Source organism: Ornithodoros turicata, chromosome 9 (genome assembly GCF_037126465.1).
Source record: "Ornithodoros turicata isolate Travis chromosome 9, ASM3712646v1, whole genome shotgun sequence".
Taxonomy (NCBI): Eukaryota; Metazoa; Arthropoda; class Arachnida; order Ixodida; family Argasidae; genus Ornithodoros; species Ornithodoros turicata.
The window spans coordinates 24,023,885-24,044,442 of record NC_088209.1 but is presented as its reverse complement, the minus strand read 5'-3'; the positions used below and the strand labels follow the sequence as shown (position 1 = coordinate 24,044,442).

At 43.3% G+C, this 20,558-nt stretch overlaps 1 protein-coding gene across 3 annotated transcripts; it reads left to right on the top strand.

The window, feature by feature from the left end:
• Positions 1-1,101: 1,101 nt before the first annotated feature.
• LOC135368425 (carboxyl-terminal PDZ ligand of neuronal nitric oxide synthase protein-like) lies at positions 1,102-16,388 on the top strand. Of its 3 annotated transcripts, XM_064601671.1 has the most exons (10): positions 1,102-1,705; positions 2,337-2,408; positions 4,471-4,560; positions 5,468-5,526; positions 5,663-5,771; positions 8,358-8,502; positions 10,741-10,940; positions 12,812-13,012; positions 13,078-13,224; positions 15,590-16,388. In XM_064601671.1, the coding sequence occupies exons 1-10, from the start codon at positions 1,532-1,534 to the stop codon at positions 16,133-16,135; spliced, it is 1,743 nt and encodes a 580-aa protein (XP_064457741.1). In that variant the 5' UTR covers positions 1,102-1,531; the 3' UTR covers positions 16,136-16,388. The 3 variants fall into 3 exon arrangements, with proteins under 3 accessions (XP_064457741.1, XP_064457742.1, XP_064457743.1); XM_064601672.1 differs by lacking the exon at positions 2,337-2,408; XM_064601673.1 differs by lacking the exons at positions 1,102-1,705; positions 2,337-2,408; positions 4,471-4,560; positions 5,468-5,526; positions 5,663-5,771 and adding an exon at positions 6,219-6,931.
• Positions 16,389-20,558: the final 4,170 nt, after the last annotated feature.

Below are 20,558 nucleotides of genomic sequence, written 5' to 3'. Positions count from 1 at the left end.
CAGTTTTGTTGCTGAAAAGGGGCACTGGCATTGTCAAAATGCAAATTTATTAGTGAAGCGTCCAAGCACTTAAACATGCTTAAGCTATCACCACATTGCATGTGTGTACACACATTGTATCGCTCCAGCTTAGATATGCCCCATCCTGTGGCATTTGTCATGCAGTACTGCCGTTGATAGTTAATCCAAATATTTGCTGTGGTATCATCGTGATACCAGAATGACGTAAGAACAGGAATCACATCCCACATAGATTTCGTTCTCAGGTGTGTGTGACACGGTGTAGTGTCCCCCACACCTACACCCCCGAACGAAATGCCCGTCACTATCGACGTCCATGTCACGCAGTTTGACTTCTTCGTTTACAGGATGGCTGACGACAGTTTCTTGTTTCTTTTCGGCGTCATATGCCTTCCGCTGGTCTACGTCGCTTACGACCTTCCACGCATGGTCCAACCTCGCAAATTCTTCTCCGCTGCCACCACGTTTATCGGGATGACAGCGCATAACTTTTTCTCGATAGCTGCGCTTTATCTCTTCGTTTGTGGCATCATGAGACACTCCCAGGACTGTATAATGATCTTCCATTACGTGGTGAATAGGACATAGAAATCACAGAGAGATCATTGCTGCTGATCGTAGCTGCATGGAAAGAAAGCATGGGGGTGCAGGATAACCAGCTATGACCACGTGGTTATGACGACATTATTTGACATTACTTGAGGCTCCAACTTCCGATTCCGAACATGGCTATTAGACTAAAGGTAATATCGTTTGTCAAGAATATGTAATGCAGACAAACTTCTGTGACTTAGCAGTAAAACTTTTGCGGAGGGCGCTGACAAGGATAGGCGCATCTCTAGCACCTTCTTCGACTTCTTCAAGGTCGTTGCCAATGACGATGACTTCGGCCACAGGAGGTTGAGGCATAGGCTGAAGGAATTTAATATTTCCCGCTCCCGAATAGGGAAACCAGCGCGGTCCTGTGAACTGCAGCATGATGTGAAGAAAACGATGTGTAGAAGTAGAAGCGCACATCCCCTTAGTTTGACTTTTCATGTTTTTCAAGAAAAAGACTGTTGCCGTTGTTGTCGCCTCGGTCGCCCCTTTCCAACTTTTTCTTGTGTCGGGCTACGATCGGCGACTTGCAGAAGTAAAAAAAAAAAAGTATGAGCTTTCGTGTAATGGCCTAAACTTGAGCACTCATGTACCATGGATAGTAGTGCAACAGAAATCATCTTGTCACAGAAGTGCACTACGCAATGGCCATTTTCTCACGCGCGGTGCTTAATTTGTGTGCTCGATACATGGCTCGATATGAGGGGTGATACTTGATCGAGGGCGCGCGTAAAAGGAAAGGGAGCTCGACTGTAGATCAGACGATACGCTCAGCAAGTCTGCGAAATACAATACGTGTGGTGTGGACGATTACTGCTTTTCGGCGTGCACGACGAAGTGTAGTGTGTTTTGGCATCCGTTCCGACGTCGACGAAATGAAGCCGAAGGCTACACGAACATTGGTGCAATTTGAATGTGTAACATAGCGTTTGACAGCCAAACAAACCCATCTGATCATAATTATGAAGTACGCACCACCATGCCCTCGAAAAAGCAATATAACTTAGTCAGCGACGATGCGTACGACAGCAGAATCCCGTTACATAGCGAAGAGGCATTTCAACATGGGATCTCGTTCAATGCAAAGGTAAGTATTGTTTGCCGCACTTGTTGCTTGCTTGGTTGTTTGCTACACAGACAGGTCGGTTTCTAAGCATCGGAGCTGTCATCTTCAATCGTTTGGCTTGTGGTTACAAAGGCAGCTAAAACCGACTGAGCCGAATTTCTTTAAATGTAATAAAAATAAGAAGCAGACGGTCCAGTGGTGTCATCTTGGAGTAAAAAATAGAATTACAAAAATGGAACACATCAGAAAGTTTTACTGACAAGCTTTCGCGCAGGGTCTGTACTTCATCAGGTACAGCACATGTAAAATGTACACGTAAAGGTACATTTTACGTGTGCTGTCGTCTTTGTAACTTTATTTTTTTACTCCGATATTTTTAAAGTACACGCCGTAGAGGTGACTGTCAAATTAAGCAATGTTACGCAGATGTACGTCTTCTCTGTACACCGTATCTTTAGCCTCTGCTAATCACAGAAGGTGAAATGCTGCGGTATTATATGAATTAGAATGAATTGAGTTGAAACAAAATATGAATGACTATTATATGAAGCTCCGATCATGATCTCAGGACAAGAAACGTATTGTCGGATGGAGATGTGTTGTTGTTTGCTTCTGCCATCCTATAACACGAAACGGTTCTGTGCTATTCCAGTATATTGGCACTTTAGAAGTTCCACGTCCTAGCAGCAGAGTGGAGATTGTAGCTGCTATGAGACGAATTCGAGTAAGTCACTCTTCTAATACACCATCCAAATAGAGCAGATTTACTCACCTGTGTAATACCTGGTCTTTATGGGTGTCCACATGTCGATTGGATTTCGTCATTCTCTGCCAGGGTTGCTTGGATTTAATCCACATGGTTTTTGTCCGGTGTTTTTTTTTGGATTTTATCCACACCATTTAATCCGGATTTTTTTAAAGATGTTGTCAGGATGCGACGTGAAAGACAATCTTAATTCGGCGGCACGCGGAAAACTCCCGCTTTGTTTTATTGTAGTGTTGGCCGTTTACAAAAGCCCAGGTGCGTGCAACATTCACTTTTTTTAACTTTTTGAACTTTTCAGATCTAACTTTTTTCCTCGTTTTCTTCTACTTCTGCCCATTCAGGGAGAGGCTTTCTTCTGCTTCCTGGAGGCATTGTAACTGAATTACGACATCTAATCCAGGCGTGTAGCGTCTACACCATTCACCCACGCGTGCATGGGACTCTACCTTTCGGAGAACAATGAAAACGCATTCAGTGTTACTGGGACAGGCAGTTTCATAAACCGAAATTATGAGAGGTCACCCGAAATCAGGAATAATAGCAAAACACATTTGTTTTTACACTCTGCGTCACATTTCACATTTCTGGGCTTGTCTATATTCTCCAAAAATATCCGGGTTTTATCCAGAAAAGCCCACTGGAGAGGATCTTTTTAAAAATATCCAGATTTTTTTCAACCCTGTTCTCTGCACACCACATAATAGAAAAATGTTCTACAAACTACAGTAACGCTGGAGGCAGTCCTGTCGTCTCCTTTGGAAGCTCTAGCGAGGTAGTGAGCATCGGGCAAATATCAAAATCATTATATTTCAAGCGTATACAAAAAGCTTAAAGTTTGCTTCTTTTGCGGCGTTTCACGATTTGATAGGTATGTTTCGTACGGGCAGATTTTGCCTCAATACATTGAAGTGCAGGCTGTTTGTATTAAAAGTGGCAATTTCCTCCTGTGTTTTATTGTTGTGTGTCCCACAGCAGGTGGTGGCAACATGACCTGCCAAGAGAAACTAACGAGTTTGAGATACAAGCTAAGCAGGTTTTGAATACTGTATCAAGTTAATGCTAACCAAAGTTACGTTGACCGTAATCGCTGTGTAAAGTGGTGAATGAACGAGTGGCCAGCTTTTGGCAACTTCACCATGTAGCACCCTCAAGGTAAACCACTGCACAGGATCATACTGTTACTACTCCCGATTTGTGGAGGGTGGGGTGATGGGCACACATCTTTCTGTGACCATCGACATAGAGCATAAAAAGAAAAAGGTGTACATCTCTCATTTTCAGCAAGTCAGGAGGCAGAATGGTATCGTTTGGGTGCTTGGCTAGGAGCATGCTATGCAGTAAAGCTCTGCTTTTAAAGTGTAGGCTAAGATTGCAATTACTTGCGCTGTTACTTTTTTACACAGTTGCGATGTCAAAGGGAAATACTCAGACTACTTTGGGGGAGAATTTTGCATTAGATTGTGAAGCCTGAAATGAGTTTGAGATGCGGCCTTATATTTTTGAGGTGCAAATGAACCGACAGCAATATTTGTCCTGTGCCTGGTAGCACGTCTTGCCTAGTTAAGGTAGTGCATTTGGTATGTAGATGCCACGGGAAAGATATTTTAAGCAATATCACCCATAGGAATAGATTTAGCTCATAAACTAGAGGCTCGTCAGGTCACTAGGAAGCAAGGTCACCTTGTTCCTCACTTGCGCACAGAAGTAGTAAACGCATGTTTCTGCTATCTGTAACATTTGCAAGCTATGTGACCATTGTAGTAGGTTCAGAGAGAGGTATAAATTTTATGCTTGGACACTCATGTGGACCCTGGTCTCCCCTCATCACTGCCATAGCAAAAAAATTTGTGAAATTGTGCAACACGCAGCATGAATGAGATTAGTCTGTCACTTAGTGATTTCACTGAAAGCATGTAGAATGGCAACATGAAGCTGTGCTTGTTTTCATAATTTAACATTTTGTTGAAGCGGTCTTCAACGTTTCAGCAGATGTACTTGTATACGTATTTTTGTCCTACAGTATGAATTCAAGGCCAAGTCAATTAAAAAGAAGAAGGTGACAATTACTATCTCTGTTGATGGAGTTAAGATAGCACTCAGGAAGAAACATGTGAGTAACTTTCTGTTCAGTGAGATGTATTCACTCCTATTTGTTCTGCATGCTGCATATGAGCTTTGGATCGATAGCAATACATTAGTGTTTAAAAAAAAATGGTTAGGTACAGGTTGTGATTGAATGATGGCATTGGAGGAGAGTTGCCAGTCCAAATTCTACTTGTATGCAGTCTTACATAGAAGGAACAAGGTGCTGCACAGAGGCACTTAAATATTCATAGACAAACTTCTGGGTCTCTATAACATTTCAGCGAATACACGAGCTTGAAACACACAAAGCCTTATTGTACTGAGCTTTCTATTCTGCACAACATAATCTTTCAGGAGCTAGCTTTTTATTTCCCTTGCTTGGAAGCTGACATTGTGATGCTGTAGTGACAAAATTCTAAAGGAAATCATAGACATATCGTTTTGAGTTGAATTGTTTCAGTAAGAACAAAACTAGCTGCGCACTGCTGGCAGACGTTTACTGATTTCACTAATGACACTAGCTGGCACCATCCTATTCTAGCATTACGGTATCCGTACTTTGGTCATAAGTGAAAGGACAAAATATTTTGAATGGGTTTGAATTGCATGTTTTTCAAATTTGGAGGCTACCCTTGCCTGTGCCGGACCAGGAGCACTGCTGCTCTGTGGCTTCAGCATCCTTGTCAGTGTCACACATTATGAGACACATAATCACACAACGGATACTTGAGAACGCTTAGAGAAAAACACACAGGACAGCACAAACACAGCTTGTTGGAAACGAAATATTCTAAGCTCAGAGGACAGACCATGCGCAATTTTAAAAAAACATGTAATGCACTTTGTGCATACATGTGCTAAACTCTTACATTAGAGGGACACTGTGGGTCCTACCGTATTTCACCGCATTGTTTCTATTCAAAATGTTTTAGAAAAACCAGTGGTCATGGGACGACGGTCGCTACCTCATCATGAATCATCCAATTTACAGGTATGCGCATGTGTACTGTACCTTCAGTGCTGCTAGTGTTTTAGGGTGTGCCTCAATCTAGATAGCTGTGTGGATGTTACAAAATTTGTAGCAGTGATGGTCTTGAAATGACTCGCAAATTTACTGTACTCTCCAGGATATTTTATGTCTCCCATGACTCTCATGACCTTAAGATATTCAGCTACATCGCTCGAGATGGAGGGGGCAATTCATTCAAGTGCAATGTCTTCAAATCCAACAAGAAAGTGAGTACATCTTTCCAGTTGCTCATTGATACCTTTAGACGATTCCTACGAGCATTTATGCACTGCATAGTGTGGTGCATGAATGAGGGTCTGACTTATCTGCTTCACAAGCTGTGAAACTACATAAATGCTTTGCCAAAGCAGTTTTCTCTTTAGTGGTGAAAAATGGGAACAGAATTGATGCCTCCCTAATCATTTATGTTACACTTAACAAATTTCATGTAATGTCTCGGCATTACGGTTTGGTGCAGAGCCACATTATTTAAACTAACGAAATTAAAAGTGACCAAAGTAAATTCTGCGGCCAAAACCTCATGGACCTCTCCAACAAAGAAAGCCCCCCCCCTCCCCCCAAAAAATGTTGTTACTACAGCCCCTCACAGCACATTGGCATCTGTAAGCATATGCTTATCCAGCTTCTTTTAGTTTCTGATTGTAATTTTCCCATAACTGTGTCACTCTCCATTGCGGGCATTGTGCACTCTTGCTTCACAACATTTGTCGACGTAGAGCCAGAGGGAGAGAGAGAGAAAGGAGGAACAGGTGCAGGGGTTGTTTATTTTGAGATGCAGAAAATGACTGACTGAGGGAGAGGGATTACCCTGAGAGAGGCGGTGCAGAACCAATTTAGAACAAGGGAGGGTGCATACCTGAGTTAGCCCTGCTCTCTTTAGTGGACAACATTTGCCTAAAGCCGTCGGAGGCTCCATCCCTAATTAACGAAAGCTTCACACGTGGAGCTTTTTGCTAAAGGCACGATGGTTGTGGCGTGGAGCATGTGTTGAGGGTCCCTGCGAGGACAGGCATCCGAACTTATGAAATGCTGTGGGACGATATCAACTTACGTGGCACGCAAGTGATCAGCGTGAGCAATGCGGAGAGCGTTCTCGCAGAAGGGCCGCAGGGCCCCTGTCGCAAACGCCAAGGAAGAAAAGAAGCATGATTGCAACGCTGTCGTAAGTGCCCCGAGCAAGCCAGTTAAGAAGCTCAGCTTCCGAGATCCCGAAGTGGATGACTGCACAAGGCATTGTGGAAAGCTCGCAGGTGGTAGTGGTGTGCTTGTAAATGGGGGACTTGCTGCGAGGAGTGCAGTGGCTCCCACTAGAGATGACACAGGAAAAGTGTACAAGAGTCATAGCTTGGAAGATATCAACTTGGAGGTGAGCAGTGCGATGCTGGAATATGATTGACGTGTCTGTGTCGCGCAAAATCATTCAGAGCACTGCATATGTTTACTTTGTTATTACTTTGTTACTTAGTTATAATCTTAGTATAGTATAGTATAGTATAGTCTTAGTATAGTACAGTTAGTTATAGTATAGTATAGTCTTAGTATAGTATAGTTGTATTCACTTTGTTATAATCTAGGCAGGAAAACTCTGCATATGAAAAGTCCTGAAGCTGAATGATCTTTAGCAGTGATATCAGTTATACGTATCAGCAAGTTTTTATTTTTCTACACGTGCACCTATAGAGCTGGCACGTGCTAGCTACCCTCTATTTTTCAGGAAATGTGCGCCACTGTTCCCTCCATTTTCAATTTCCATTTTCGTGCTCTTTCCACGTAATTGCTGTGTAGTGCTTTGCGTCATCCTCTACTGTTTCCGGCATTAACGAGCATACAGTTGGAAAAATGTGGGCCTCTGCCAGTTGGCCACTTTCCACCTATTTCTGCAGTGATAGATGTTACTGTCTCTTCCGTACTGTCATCTTGTTCACTTCTCTCAGCGACATAGGGCAGTGATTTAATCATTCATGTACCGTACGCATGTGCTGTGAAAGATCATATGTAAGTGTAACTGTGAAGATCACAATTGAAGACTTACGGGCAATAATGATGTACAAGTTGTATCGTGATTGTGTTGCAGTAAGTCTTCAGTTAACTACTGTATTGGAAGCAGAGAGATGGGAAAAAGTTCCTCTACAAAAGGAACTTGAAAGGATGTTAGCCTGTGTGTTTTTAGTGGTGACATTTTCTAGTGCATATGATGGCACTATTTGTTCAGCAACATCACCAATGTGGTTGTGAAGAATAACATATGTACTTGTGCAGTGTTTTCTTGCATACAACTGCACTTCATTTTGTGTGTCTTCTACTTTTAACGTACGTTAAATGGAAATTCTTCAAATGCGCTACTGCTGTGATGAACTATAACCTGGCTCTCTGAATACATGGCTGAAATTGAGTTTGTACCTTTCATCATGCAACAACGCGGGAGCAGAGTGAGGCATGGGGGTGCCATGCATGTGCCTCCCATTATTTGTAAATCAGAATTGAAAAAATAAGGAACTTGGAACTTACCCCAAGTTATAAAGTTATCTAAAAGCAGAATGTGTTTCTAAAGAAGTCACTGGAACTCAAAAGGAACAAATGGAGTTGCAAGTTGCAAAAATCGACTTAGTTACAGTATCATCTACCCCCGACTGAAATTGGAATTGCTACAATTGAATTGATATGATTGAATTGAAAGCAAAGAGTTGCAAGCTGTATGATGTCACCACATTGTGCATGGTGCTTGGCAGCACGAGAGAAAACATAGGGTAGAGGTCAATGTTGTGAAAGGAACCGTTCTTTTTATGTCTCAGAGTCAGGCAATGCGTGTTGTGCGAACAATAGGCCAGGCGTTTGAAGTCTGTCACAAGCTGAGCTTAGCAAATGCATCTAGCAACATGGGGACTCTAGACAGCTTGGCTCCAGATAGTGGACGAAGTGCTTCTTCCATCCAGAAAGGTTAGTACTGTGCAAGGGGGAACCCTGTTGTATTGCCTTTTCGAAGGAATATCAATCGTGTTTTGTGTTTCGTACATTGTCTACGTAATCCTCTACGGGGATAACCTATGGGGTCCTAGAACTTGTATGTTATAGTTTTATAGTAACTTTTATATAAGTTTATTAGTGTTTTATGTAAGCTATAAGTTATATATAGAAGTTATTTTATATAAGTATTATATTTTAGAACTCATCCAGACACGAAGCCTTAGTTGTGAAACTGCCTTCCATCCTTACATAATATTGCAGTAACAAGTGGCACCTGCGTGTTGTCTTAAATTGAGAGGTACTGTAGAACCCTATTATTTTGCACCCCCTTAATTTTTGTTAAATACGTAAATTGACATTTTCCCGAATTTAAGGGGCACCCAAAATTTTCGGCAACAAATAGACACAAGGAAAACATGGTGCTGGACCTGTGTTTACTGTATAGTATTTACAACGTCAGAAGATGCAAAACATGTAATATACATATCTAAGTTGAATTACAGGCACCTGCAATACCGCTTTTTTTTATGACTTGGGGTATTCTTCTGGGACAAGGTGCAAAGGGGCATTGTCGTCCACGTCCCTGTGTCTTATTCTCCGGTGCTTTGACATGCTTCCAACAAATGGAGGTCAACGATCCTCGTTTTCAACGGATGGAGTATAACCGGCGATCTGGAGTGTTCAGAGGCATTCGCGAATATTAGTGGTTACGGATACATTGACTGTGCCTAATTCGCGAAATTTTGGGAGTGGTAAATAATAGGGTTCTACAGTACATGTCTCGCAGTGCTGTCCAGTCACATTTCTTGAAGGTGCACATTTTTTTAATAGAAACACCTGAATAAAAACAGGTTTACTAAGTAGCAGAGCGTCGAACCGAAAACGAGAATTAACCGTAATTTTTAGCTGGAACTGAACCGTAATTACTAGCGCCATCTTGGAGCTGAACCGGAACTGAACCAATCTAAAAACTTCAGATACCGGTTCGGGATACCGGTTCGGTTCGGGTCGGTGTGTGGTGGGGGGTGATGTGAGGACTCGAGCGGTCTGCCCGCCTAGATTGGCGGCACATTGCTCGGGGAAGGGATGAAAAGCAGTCCTGTCGGTAAAAAAACAGAAACAAATGCATAAAAAACGTAACTAAGAGATCTTGTATCATTTTTAGTGGCTACCTATAATTTTGTAGCATATTAGAACGTCGAACCGGTTCTGAACCGGTTTGCAGCCTCTGAACCGGTTAATCAAACCGATATACATGAACTCCAGAGCTGAACTGGAACCAAACCTTTATGGTTGAACCCGAACCCGAAACAAACCGAAAAAAAAAAGAACGTTTCGGTTCGGCGCTTTGGTAAGTAGTATACTGCTGTTGAATGATGTAATTGCATAGCTAGCACGGTGTAATTTATAGGATTTCTGACCCGGCATTCACAGGTTGCGGGTTCACATTCCACTGCTTGTGCCTTTTCTTCAACTGCCGTAAATTCAGTTGAAGTATGCAACCGGGCGTTGTGAGGCTAGTGTTGTGTTTGTCCCTCTATGTTTAATTGCCTCATCCACTACACCGTTACATGAGTAGTACTGCTGTCCCTGCTCCTAGTGCCTATTGTGAGCTTTTTTAGTTTTTAGAGACCCGAATGCCAGCTTTCCGTTTTTTAACCTTTTTCGTTGCTAGAGCTCTGGCCCTAGCAATTTACATGCACGGTGTTTCACCTAAAGTGATACAAAATTCTAACTGGCAACGTACTCGCCGGAGGATTGTGGGACTTTCAGCAGTTACCTTCTGGAAACTTTTGCCGCCATTTAGGAAGGCTTTGCACAATTTTTAATTGAGGGAAATATATTTTTTCAATCGAACTTTGAAAATTGCCACGCGAAGGAGCGAGGAGTGTATTATATGCTTGATTGGCACAATGCTTTACATTTCGAGAAACATCAGTGAGATAACAGTAACTAACTGTTGTTTTACTAATAATCTCTAATCATAATGATAATAATCAGTAACTCTTGTTCTCCTGCTAATGTAGCGCATATAATGCCTGTTATCGCTAGAGGTTTAAAGTAACAAAGTGTATGTGTTAAGGGAAGGGCCTCGGGACGAGAGCCGCCTCTATTTCGAACAGTGACTGTTCTTCTGGGCAATGCTATGGTGCATTCATTAATCGTTAGTTCATCAGTTGTGTAAGTGAGCGTATGCACTTGATATTTTAGATAGGGATCAACCGAGTGAGAAAGCAAAAGAGAATGTGACCCACGAAACTCCACAGCCGCCTACTTCGGACGTGCCGACCAGCCAGGACTCCATTACCAGCCCAAAGGCTCTGTCATCCCCTGTAGCCGATTCAGCTTCACAGCTACAGACGCCCACATCTGTAGTGTCAAATCATCTTGTTACTTACCCTCCGTCTGGTGTAAGTCACGTACTCTGACCACTCTGTTCCCACTTAACATTTGCATGGCGTTCTGCTGAGGAAGCCTAGCTTGCGGATGGTCAGTGTGTCGTACGGGGCAAAACTGCGTAAACTCCCGCTGTGTGCAACTGGGGCTACGTATGTTCTGGAAGGATACGTTGCAAAAGTGGGCACTTTTGGGGACTTGTAATTGTTATTATACAGGGTCTTTCAGTACCCATGTCAAAAAAATTTTATGAAAAATCCATGCCATCATGCCAATGCCATTTATCCATAGGAATTTTTGCCACATGCTACAAGCATTTTTTCAAAAATGAGAGTGAGAAACGAGTGAGAAGTGCTGCTTCTGCCGATAACAGCAACAAAGGTTACAATGCAAAGTTGTCTGAAACAATAGTGAGAAGGAAACAAGGAGAGGCCAGTTACGGTTTTATTCTGCAGTTTCTTGCATTAACTGTACGAAAAACTGAGCGTGGCAGCACGTCTCGAAACAATGGTTTTTGCAACTTTGTTTCAGCTCTTGCCATTGCAGTAGGGAATGTTTTTTGTAATATGAATGGAGCATAAGTCCGACATGCGCTATCTATTGCGGAAAAAAAAAATGCTAGGTTGTCATGGCAAATTTTGGTGTTCAATTCAAAAAATTATTTATTTCTTTTAATTAGAATTTAATAAAATTAGTGGTACGTGGCAAAAGTTCCCTACAGATGATGCCACTGTTCACGTGTTTTTCCATAGTGTGCTTCTTTATTCCAAATTTTCAACATGGCTACTGAAACACCCTGTATGTTAGGGCGGGTTCACATGAGGGACGCATCCTCGGGATAAGTCTGCGGATGGTCTAAACGTCATAGACTACGTAATCACTACGTCACTACGAGACTACGTCTCCGATCCGTGGGGAAATCCCACCGCGGACCATTCGCCTCTGAACTACACAAACGGTCCTCGGGTTGGCGGGGGACTTCAGGACAGAGCGTCGTCTGTTGATAGTTTTTTTTTTTCTTCTTTCGACAGGCTGTTTTACAGCTCTGACCGCGTGAGACAGCAGTGACAGCAGAGATTCGAAGAACCACGTAATAAAATGGAGGAATCGTGTACGGGTCTTCACGAAGCGAGAAAAAAATAGGGAAATTTTATTACGGTGCAAGAAAATATGGGGCAAAAAATTTGCTATGAGCAGGAGGATTTCCCAATACGATACCCGCTATAGCACGGCGTGGAAACGTGACCTTACTGCACGATGCAACAACAACAGATAAATTATGATTATGACTATTACGATTATGACAGGTTTTGCATATGCATATGTCGCTTTGTCCTGTAAATAGCTTTTAGTAAGTGTCCAGACTCGGGAACGGACAGCTGTCTGTTTCCTTCACTGAAAACTCCGTGCAGCTTGAGCTCTTTCTTTTCAACGAAGTGGACATTTTATGATTCCACGGCACGGCAATGCCGCTCCAACGCAAAGGCATCGACTGCGAAATATGTGTTGCCATCGACGATAGCGGTTTCTTTTTTATTTTGCTGGTGTAGTGGTTTCCTGCACCGTGAAATGTACGAGATTAAATGTAATTTTTTTTCTGTTCAACCACAGTGCAGAAAAGTGTGAAAACTCGTTCATGCAGCCTGATAAGTGTTGTTGGAGACGGGACTTAACCTGCTCCCATCCCTCATCCCGTGTGAACGCTCTGCGGGGACGGGGACTCCTCGATCCACGTGATGTCACCGCGCCAAAGCGGATTTCTCCCCAGTCCTGTCCCTCGTGTGAACCTGCCCTTATAGGGTTGTCACCCAAAAATGCCAATGTATGGTTGCCTGCTGTTTGCCATGTAGCCATCACACATCTGTTATGCTTGCGGAACTTCCAGACAGGGGACAGCTTTCTACCTCCTTCGTCATTCGGTTCAGCGAGCTCAGAAGGTGGCACGTCCCTCTCTGTGTACCACCAGTTGCACCTGATGCGCGCACAAATGGAACACCAGGCTCAGCAGGCCCAGTCGGCACTTATACAGGCCAAGCATTTGAAAGAGCAGCTCACCTCAGAGGCGGCAGCACACGCTGAAGCCATGGTGAGCAGCCGATTAAACAGTGCTTGCAAAATCAACTAATTCCATCCATCATTTTTCGCTACCAGGCACAGAATCAGCAGTTGATCGTGCACAACCGAGAGTTACTCCAGCACATCCATTTATTGGTCAAGCACATCCAGGAAATGGAAAAGAAGGTGAACCGACTGGAGGGAAAGGCAGATCTGTCGGACCTGACCAACCCTACTTTGCAGGTAGAGGAAAACGAATATTTGCTCATGACCAGGAAGGTCGTTTATTGTTGACCTACAATTTCGTGTCTGTCATGTGTGGAAGCCATATAATCTTGATAAGAGGGCTCAAGTTACGAGAGGTTTTGATTTTCGCGTGATAAGAAAGGCACAAGTCCTGAGTTACACTTTTTATACGCTATGCGAGTAGGTCAGCTGTCTGTGCAGCTCCCCAGTTTTCCTCTTTCCCCTATTGCCCATGGAGCTACCTCATTGGTCAAGATTTTCAGCGTGAGGCACACGTTGTTTCTTCCGTGGACCCATGCCGGTCTATGAATACCCCCCCTTATTGCTGCCTTGTGGGTGGACAGGCACTTTGTCATGTGGCTTCTCAAAACTGTAACCTCTCCCCCGCGCAGAGACAGACTGCCATAGCATATTGAACCCAAAAAGATATCTATAGCAGCTGTTAGGTACCATTTACTTTTAAATAATTTACTTTTAACCGTTTACTTTTAGATAAGCACATGGCACTAGATACAGAGAAAGGTAGTGAATCTCCACTTGAACTGTATTTGTATGACCCCCCGTGGCGCGAGTCCCTAAGATACAGGCACTCAGGTGGCCACATGGTCCTAGAGCCGGCACTGATTTGTAATGGTGACTAACTACCTAGGAACCAGATTCTCATCACACTGCCAGTGTTGCTTGCACACAGCTTGCTATGCCCTGACATTGTCAGCACCCTGCATAATCACAGTAAGTCTGAGAAAGCTTAGTGACAAGCGATAAAGATTGCTAACACAAGCAAGTCCCACAATAAGTAACATGGAAAATGTGCTGAGAGAACAGGTGCGCCAAAGCTTCACATATTGTTACTCGAACCTCTCAGCTGTGTGCTTATTTAATAATTAATTAATTAATTAAAATACTATAGCGCCATGATGTCCCTATGAGATATCCTGAACAAGACTTATACTGAAAAAGACTCCCAAACTTCTGTAGGTTGATAGTAAGCTAACATGTATCATTATCATAACATGTATTGCCAAGTGCATTTTGGCTAAGCGCTTGGTTTTCCTGATGCGGAAGGTCTCGAATTCTGCTGCAGGGCATCACAAATTCTGCAGTTTTCGGCGGCAAGTGCTTGCGCATCTTGGCTGACGGATATATACGAAGACAAAATCATTATTAACTTGCATGACATAGAAGTAAAGTGTCTACAAATCCAAAATGCAGTTGTAGCTAAGCATCACACGGTACTTTGTGCTGGTTTAAAAGTGGCATAACACAGTAACGGCACAAAAACAATCGGGCATTTTCGCAGAATTCTTCGGTACCACACCGGCCTTTGCACCCTTTGCTCTCGTTTCCTCAAGTGTCATCGTTAGTGTGAAGTGCCAGTGTTAGTCATCATACGCTTTGCCATAAGGAACGCACTAGACGGGATATCGCTGATGGGAGCAGAACAGGTGTAGTAAAGACTGGATGGATGTGTACTCAACCAGTGTCGCCAACATGAGATGCGTGACATGTTTATTTTCCTCTCAGTTAGGTGGTGCAGGAAATTGCGTCACGAGTCGTAGGCAGATCCATCTCTGGCACCAAAGCTGTGCTCCTCAGTCAAGATTTGTAGTTCTGCAAAATTCAGCGTAAAACCCCAGATTCCGCAATACATCCTAAATTCCACTGATTCGCAGAATTGTGGAAAAGTTAGGGCCTTAAAGGGGCACTAATATGCAAAAACAACTTTCTCTCAAATGGAAGTCCGTGTTTCAATTAGCACAATTCAGACAAAATTAGTTCACACAACGCTACCGTTTAGAAGAAAAACACAACGAAAACAGAGCCATCTTTGGTGGCAACGAATAGGATCGCCAAGAGGCAAAGATTGGCGGCATCCAATGAGACAGCGGGAGAAGCGCGCGCGCATACCTATCATGGGCGTATGAATTTGGAACGGGTCCGATCGTAGTGTTCCGTATATGCGCGGCATGATGCGCACTGCTCATTTTTCAATACCGATTCAGTGAATTGTAGTCCACAACAGTTCTCGCGAATGTTCCACTGACAACATTTGTCTTCAAGTCCTTCGGACAGAGACGCCAGTCCGCTTCGCAACGCGCACTATGTTTTTCACCGGAACTGCTCCATGGCGTGGCACGCGCTGGACTAAAAACACTCACGCACGAGCTGAAGCGTCGTTCACTACTTAGTGCCGAAGCAAGAAAGAGTCCGGCATAATTTTGATCGTAGCTTCGTAACGGAATCAAAGTATTGAATTACGATAACAAGTACGAAATTAACATAGCCTGTAACGTAATTTGAAGTGAGCTTGGTTTTGCATTGTAGTGCCCCTTTAATTTTCGCTTCATGGTACACCTTGCAGCTGTCTCCACCTCCACAGCCACAACAGGTGCTTTCCAGCCTCCAGTCCCCTTTGACAAAGTCAACGAGCAACCCGGGTTCAGAAGTTTTTGACTTGGGCAGCCTATCTTGGCTGCAACCTTCCACGGCCGGGAGCAGCCCCCGGCCCCCCGGCAGCCCACCGGCATCACCGCTGGACTCGCAGCAGTCCAGCAGCCTTCAGCTAGACGACCTCAGCTTCTCTGTAGCCATGAGACCCAGTCTAGAAACCTTGACAGCGCCACCTCCTCCTCCTCCTTCCCGTGGTGTGTTCTCATCCAAGAATCCCCTCGAGCTGCCCGTGTTTGCAGACGCAGGACGGCCACCCTCTCCACCGCAGTCGGCGGGACCCACATCCACTGCAGTGCCCAGCAGTTGTTTCTTGAGGCAGTTCAGTGTGCCACTTCCCGGACAAGAAAGCACCCGCTGCCGTCTGCCCGATATTGGCAGGCTCACGATAGACGAAGGAGACAGAGAGCGAGTTCAAGTGAAAAGGGATGGGTTTGGAAATGTGTTCTTCAGGAGCTGAAGATTCCAGGAAAATGTTGGTTATGGTCACAGGTAGATGGGAACTCTCTCTGTACTCAGCACAGTGGAGGCACAAAATAATGGAACGTGTACTTACGTCTACTTTTGAAGTCGTGATATTAGTCAAGTTGTGCATAGCGAGTAGAAATTATACCGTACGGTGTGACGCGGAGATCCATGTTTAACTTCCCAGGAGTTGTGTGCCAAATGTCTGTAATGATGAACCCGTAAACGTCACTTTTGCATCAGGCATACTTTTCCTTTCACCTGTGTTGAGTCGGCAGTCACACGTTCATCAGAAAGAATGGTACACGCGAAATCGTCTAACGACGTGGCAACAGAGTTGCTCAAAAGCATAAATTATAGTTCACAAAGCTGGCATTGACTCGAAGGAAATCTGCTAGACTCTGAAAAGGTTATCTGATTTTTGATTGTGGTGGAATGTTCAAGCACAAAGTATTTTCACATGAGAAACACAAGTGTAGCACATCAGAAGAACACACACGAAATTGTTTCGTACCTGCGTGCGCGCACGTTTCTTGTTTCTGCAGAACTGCAATATCACTAAGGATTATCTGCTTTAGAATAGGCAGTGCAGTGATATGTGCCAAACGAAATGCAGTACATAAAAGTGGCATTTTGAAAATACAAACTATCATGTCAGCTACTGAGCTTCTGCAAGCATTTATATGTTTCATTGATGGGTACACAATCTGTCTGACCATCCTTGCAGTTATACCGTATTTACTTGCATATTTTGTGCACCCCTAGTTTAGCACTAAAAATGACACTAAAACAATAAATCGCGTAATTTGCACAACGGTGTTTTCGCGCAGTATCTGGCATGCGCGTCTCAGCGACTGTGGCGTTTGCTTTTGGCAACACCGTGTACCGAAATTATTGCAGTGCTTTTTTTTTTTATTGCGCACACTTTTGGGTGGTGGTCTACTGACACGATAGACGATACTGTCACTCGCACTACAAAAACGCGGAAAGAAACGCTGGACAAACACGCTATGACAAACCTTACAGCGCAACATGACAAAGTTGGCGAACACAGCCTGCTTTCGTTTGTAAGTCAAACGTCGCCATGCCAGTACTGTACTGGTATTTGGGTACTTCTTTCGCAATTGCGCAATGCAGTGGTAACGTCAATATCTGCTCTACCGAGAGCCTATAATGACTGGCACACAAAAATTTTTCGTCGTTTGAATATCGTAACGACGTTCCCGCGCAATTTGCGCACCCCCAACTTTTCCGACATTTTTGGGGAGAAAAAGTGCACAAATTATGCGAGAAAATACGGTAGTAACATATGTGGTTTTTGACCGTATGACGAAACTGGCACACATCCTTTTCTGACCCCATACAGCAAATCCTCAGTTTAGCCTCTCCCTTGCTGTGCATTCTCCATAAGAATGCTCATCACCAGCCTATCCAGCTGAGGTCTACTGGCAGTTACTGTTTAACACTGCATCTATTTGGCACATCTAAGACTGCATCCTGATCGTTTCCCATGCAAACTGCACTTGTGCTATCCTCACTTCATGTCACAACCATAACTGAATGACAAACACTATTACCAGACCAGTGTGTGAGGCATTGTGTATCATAACTTACAAATGCAACTGCGTGTAGAACATGACAATGCACGACAAGACATCATGACATCATATGTCGTGCAAAGCGCATGATATCTTTAATCACAAAAAGGAGAAAGGTGGAGATGCACACGTTATTTGCTTCCAGCAGGTTTCTGCACATTACCAAAGTAATTAAACGGCAGTCTTAACTCCCGCTTCTCTCAGGGCCGTTACAACCATTCTGTTCATTATTCATTCACTGTATTTAATTGCCATTCCTGACACACATGCTTGGCGTTCGACCTGAGTAAGTTGGCGGCTTGCACTGATCCTTAGTTCTTCTTTTCGTTCTTTTCACACACCTTTAACGATTGCACGATTTCATTATGATCTTTTTTTTTTTTGTAACAAAGTTTTGCGCCGAATGCGACAGCTGTAAGACGCAATCCTCTTGATATGTTACGTTATCTCCATTTTACTGCCGTTTATAACTTTTTAAATTAGACCAGGTGTTGTGTGTTCACAGGTACTACAATGGAACTTCCAAAATTTATTTCTCAGTTCGCATCATTTTTGGCCCTCAGGGAATGTCAAAACCGAGTCAAGTACAGTCAACGCAAATGATAAAAAGATACAAACACTGAAACTATCCGTGTATTATCGTACAAGCATTCATGCAGTGGTCTGCATGAAAGCTTGTACGATAATAAACAGTAGTTCCAATGTTCTAAATTATGTTTATGGATAAAATAAAAGTAACTGGGTTTCATACCTATTCCTTCACATAACCATTGTCAACCAGTGCAGTGTGGGGCTGTACGGGCAGTGAGCGATGTGTTTTTCAGTTTAAAAACTGAAACGCTGAATGGCCACCTCGAAGGGGAAGCACGAATACATTCCTGAGGCCAGCTCTCCCCCTCTTGTGTGTACAATAAAGTGCTTGTTTGTGAAGTGCTCTTCACGTTCCGACCTTTCAAAGTGTAGATAACCGTTTTTCTTTTCTTTTCTTTTCTGTCTTTCATACCATGTTTATTTATAACCTTTGTGTGTGTGTATGTAGTACAGGGGGCTGTTACGTGTGTCTATTAACCATCGTGAGCATTTAGAGGATACCGAGCATGAGCGTCTTTCATCTTTCGGGTGAGAATTTCACACAACTCTGTGAATTGTCATGTAGGGATTTCCATCCGGCAGGCATTTTTGAAAAAGTTTTACAAGTGGGAAAAGTGTAAGAAGGCATTAAATATAGGGCTGTGCAAATAGTAATTTTAAAACCGAAGCAAATCTGAAATGAATACTTATGTAATTGCACTCACTTCGTTTTATGCCCGCTGTTGTGTTTTTGAGTTTACGAGTGCAGCTTTGGAACCATTCATATCCCTATGTATGATTCAGAACTTGAACCGAATATTTATGTGATTCAGTACTTGAAAAAATCAAAATATTTGCACGGCCCTAATTAACTACAATTTTCCCATCCAGAGGTTCACAATATATAACCTTCATTGTTCAGCGTACTTGCTTCGTACAAATCATGACTTGAGTTTCAGTGTGCCAAAGGTGACAAAAATACTCTGACAATCTCATTTAAACAACTGTTATATTTTTCTTTTACAGTTGGCAGTGCATTCTCATTGCATGAATGGTCTGATATACAAATGCTCATTGTAATGATCTTTTAGATGCCATTTTTACCACATCTTTTATTCAAATAAACAATATTGCATACTTGTCGAACAGGGCGCATATACAGCAGTGAATTGATTTGATAGATATTTCTGTGCATACTTCGAATGGAGCCTTGGAACTTCATTGCAAGAACAGAGGAGGACTTGTCAGAGTGCATACGTGTATGATTGGGGACGTCGGACGGAAAGACATCTTCCAGTGTGTGTGCAGTTCAAATTGGATTTCTGCTTGTACGAATGTTTCTAGCTTATAGGTGCATCGAGCCATTAACACAATAAGAACTTTGCCGCTGACTTATTACAGAAGCCATTAGTGATAGTATAGTTGCTGACTGTGGGGTTCTAAAGGGGCTGGTAGCCGTAGAGCATTGCTGCATTTTCTACCATTTCTGCCTTTCATGACATATACAGTCAAACTCCTTTACAACGAAGCTCAGGGGACAGCAAAAAAAGTTCGCAGTAAAGGTATTTTCGTTAAAAAGGATGTCCATTATTGGACCTATAGGCTCCAGCGGGACCGCAAAAAAATTTCGCTGTAGTGGTATTTTCGTGTACTGTAAAAAGGTGTTCGCTATAAAGGAGTTTGACTGTATACACGCCACAGCAGCTAGGTCCATACATAATACCGATGTCTCTCAACACACTGCACCATCATGTTCACTCAGATGCTCGAAAATTATGTGATAGAGATAAAGTTTGTGTGCACACACAAAAAGTGCAACACGAAGAGCATGTGTCCACACCCGCAATTTTGAGCAAATCCACTAGCTCAGTGTGCAGTGTGTGGTCGTGTGGCGTCAAAAAGAGCACAGAAAACACAGACCATGGATGACCATGTCAATGTGCATGAAGTTCTGCATGCATGTTCATTAACTGGATTTCAATTGAATGCATTAAATGGTGCCATGATTTCAATGGCGTGTCTGAACAGCCTATGGTAGGGAACCTTCTGTTTATCCTCGTAGGATTGCAGAAAGTATAGCGGGTGATGCAAGACATCGAGTGGGGCCTCTGCTTTTAATCCATTATCTGTCAAGGGGCTAACACAAGTATTCGTTCTGTCAACTTCTTGCGTCCACTCGTTCTCCTCAAGTTCAAGGCCACGTTAACCACTCTGTCCATATCATACACCCGGTGTTTGCTCACTCTGTTT

What these genes read in the sequence shown, in the direction of transcription:
- LOC135368425 (XM_064601671.1), top strand. Translation starts at nt 1,532, where the DNA reads ATGTGTAACATAGCGTTTGACAGCCAAACAAACCCATCTGATCATAAT. An exon ending in ATGAATCATCCAATTTACAG is followed by an intron (nt 5,527 to 5,662) that starts GTATGCGCATGT and finishes TGTACTCTCCAG; the next exon opens with GATATTTTATGTCTCCCATG. An exon ending in TGCTTCTTCCATCCAGAAAG is followed by an intron (nt 8,503 to 10,740) that starts GTTAGTACTGTG and finishes TTGATATTTTAG; the next exon opens with ATAGGGATCAACCGAGTGAG.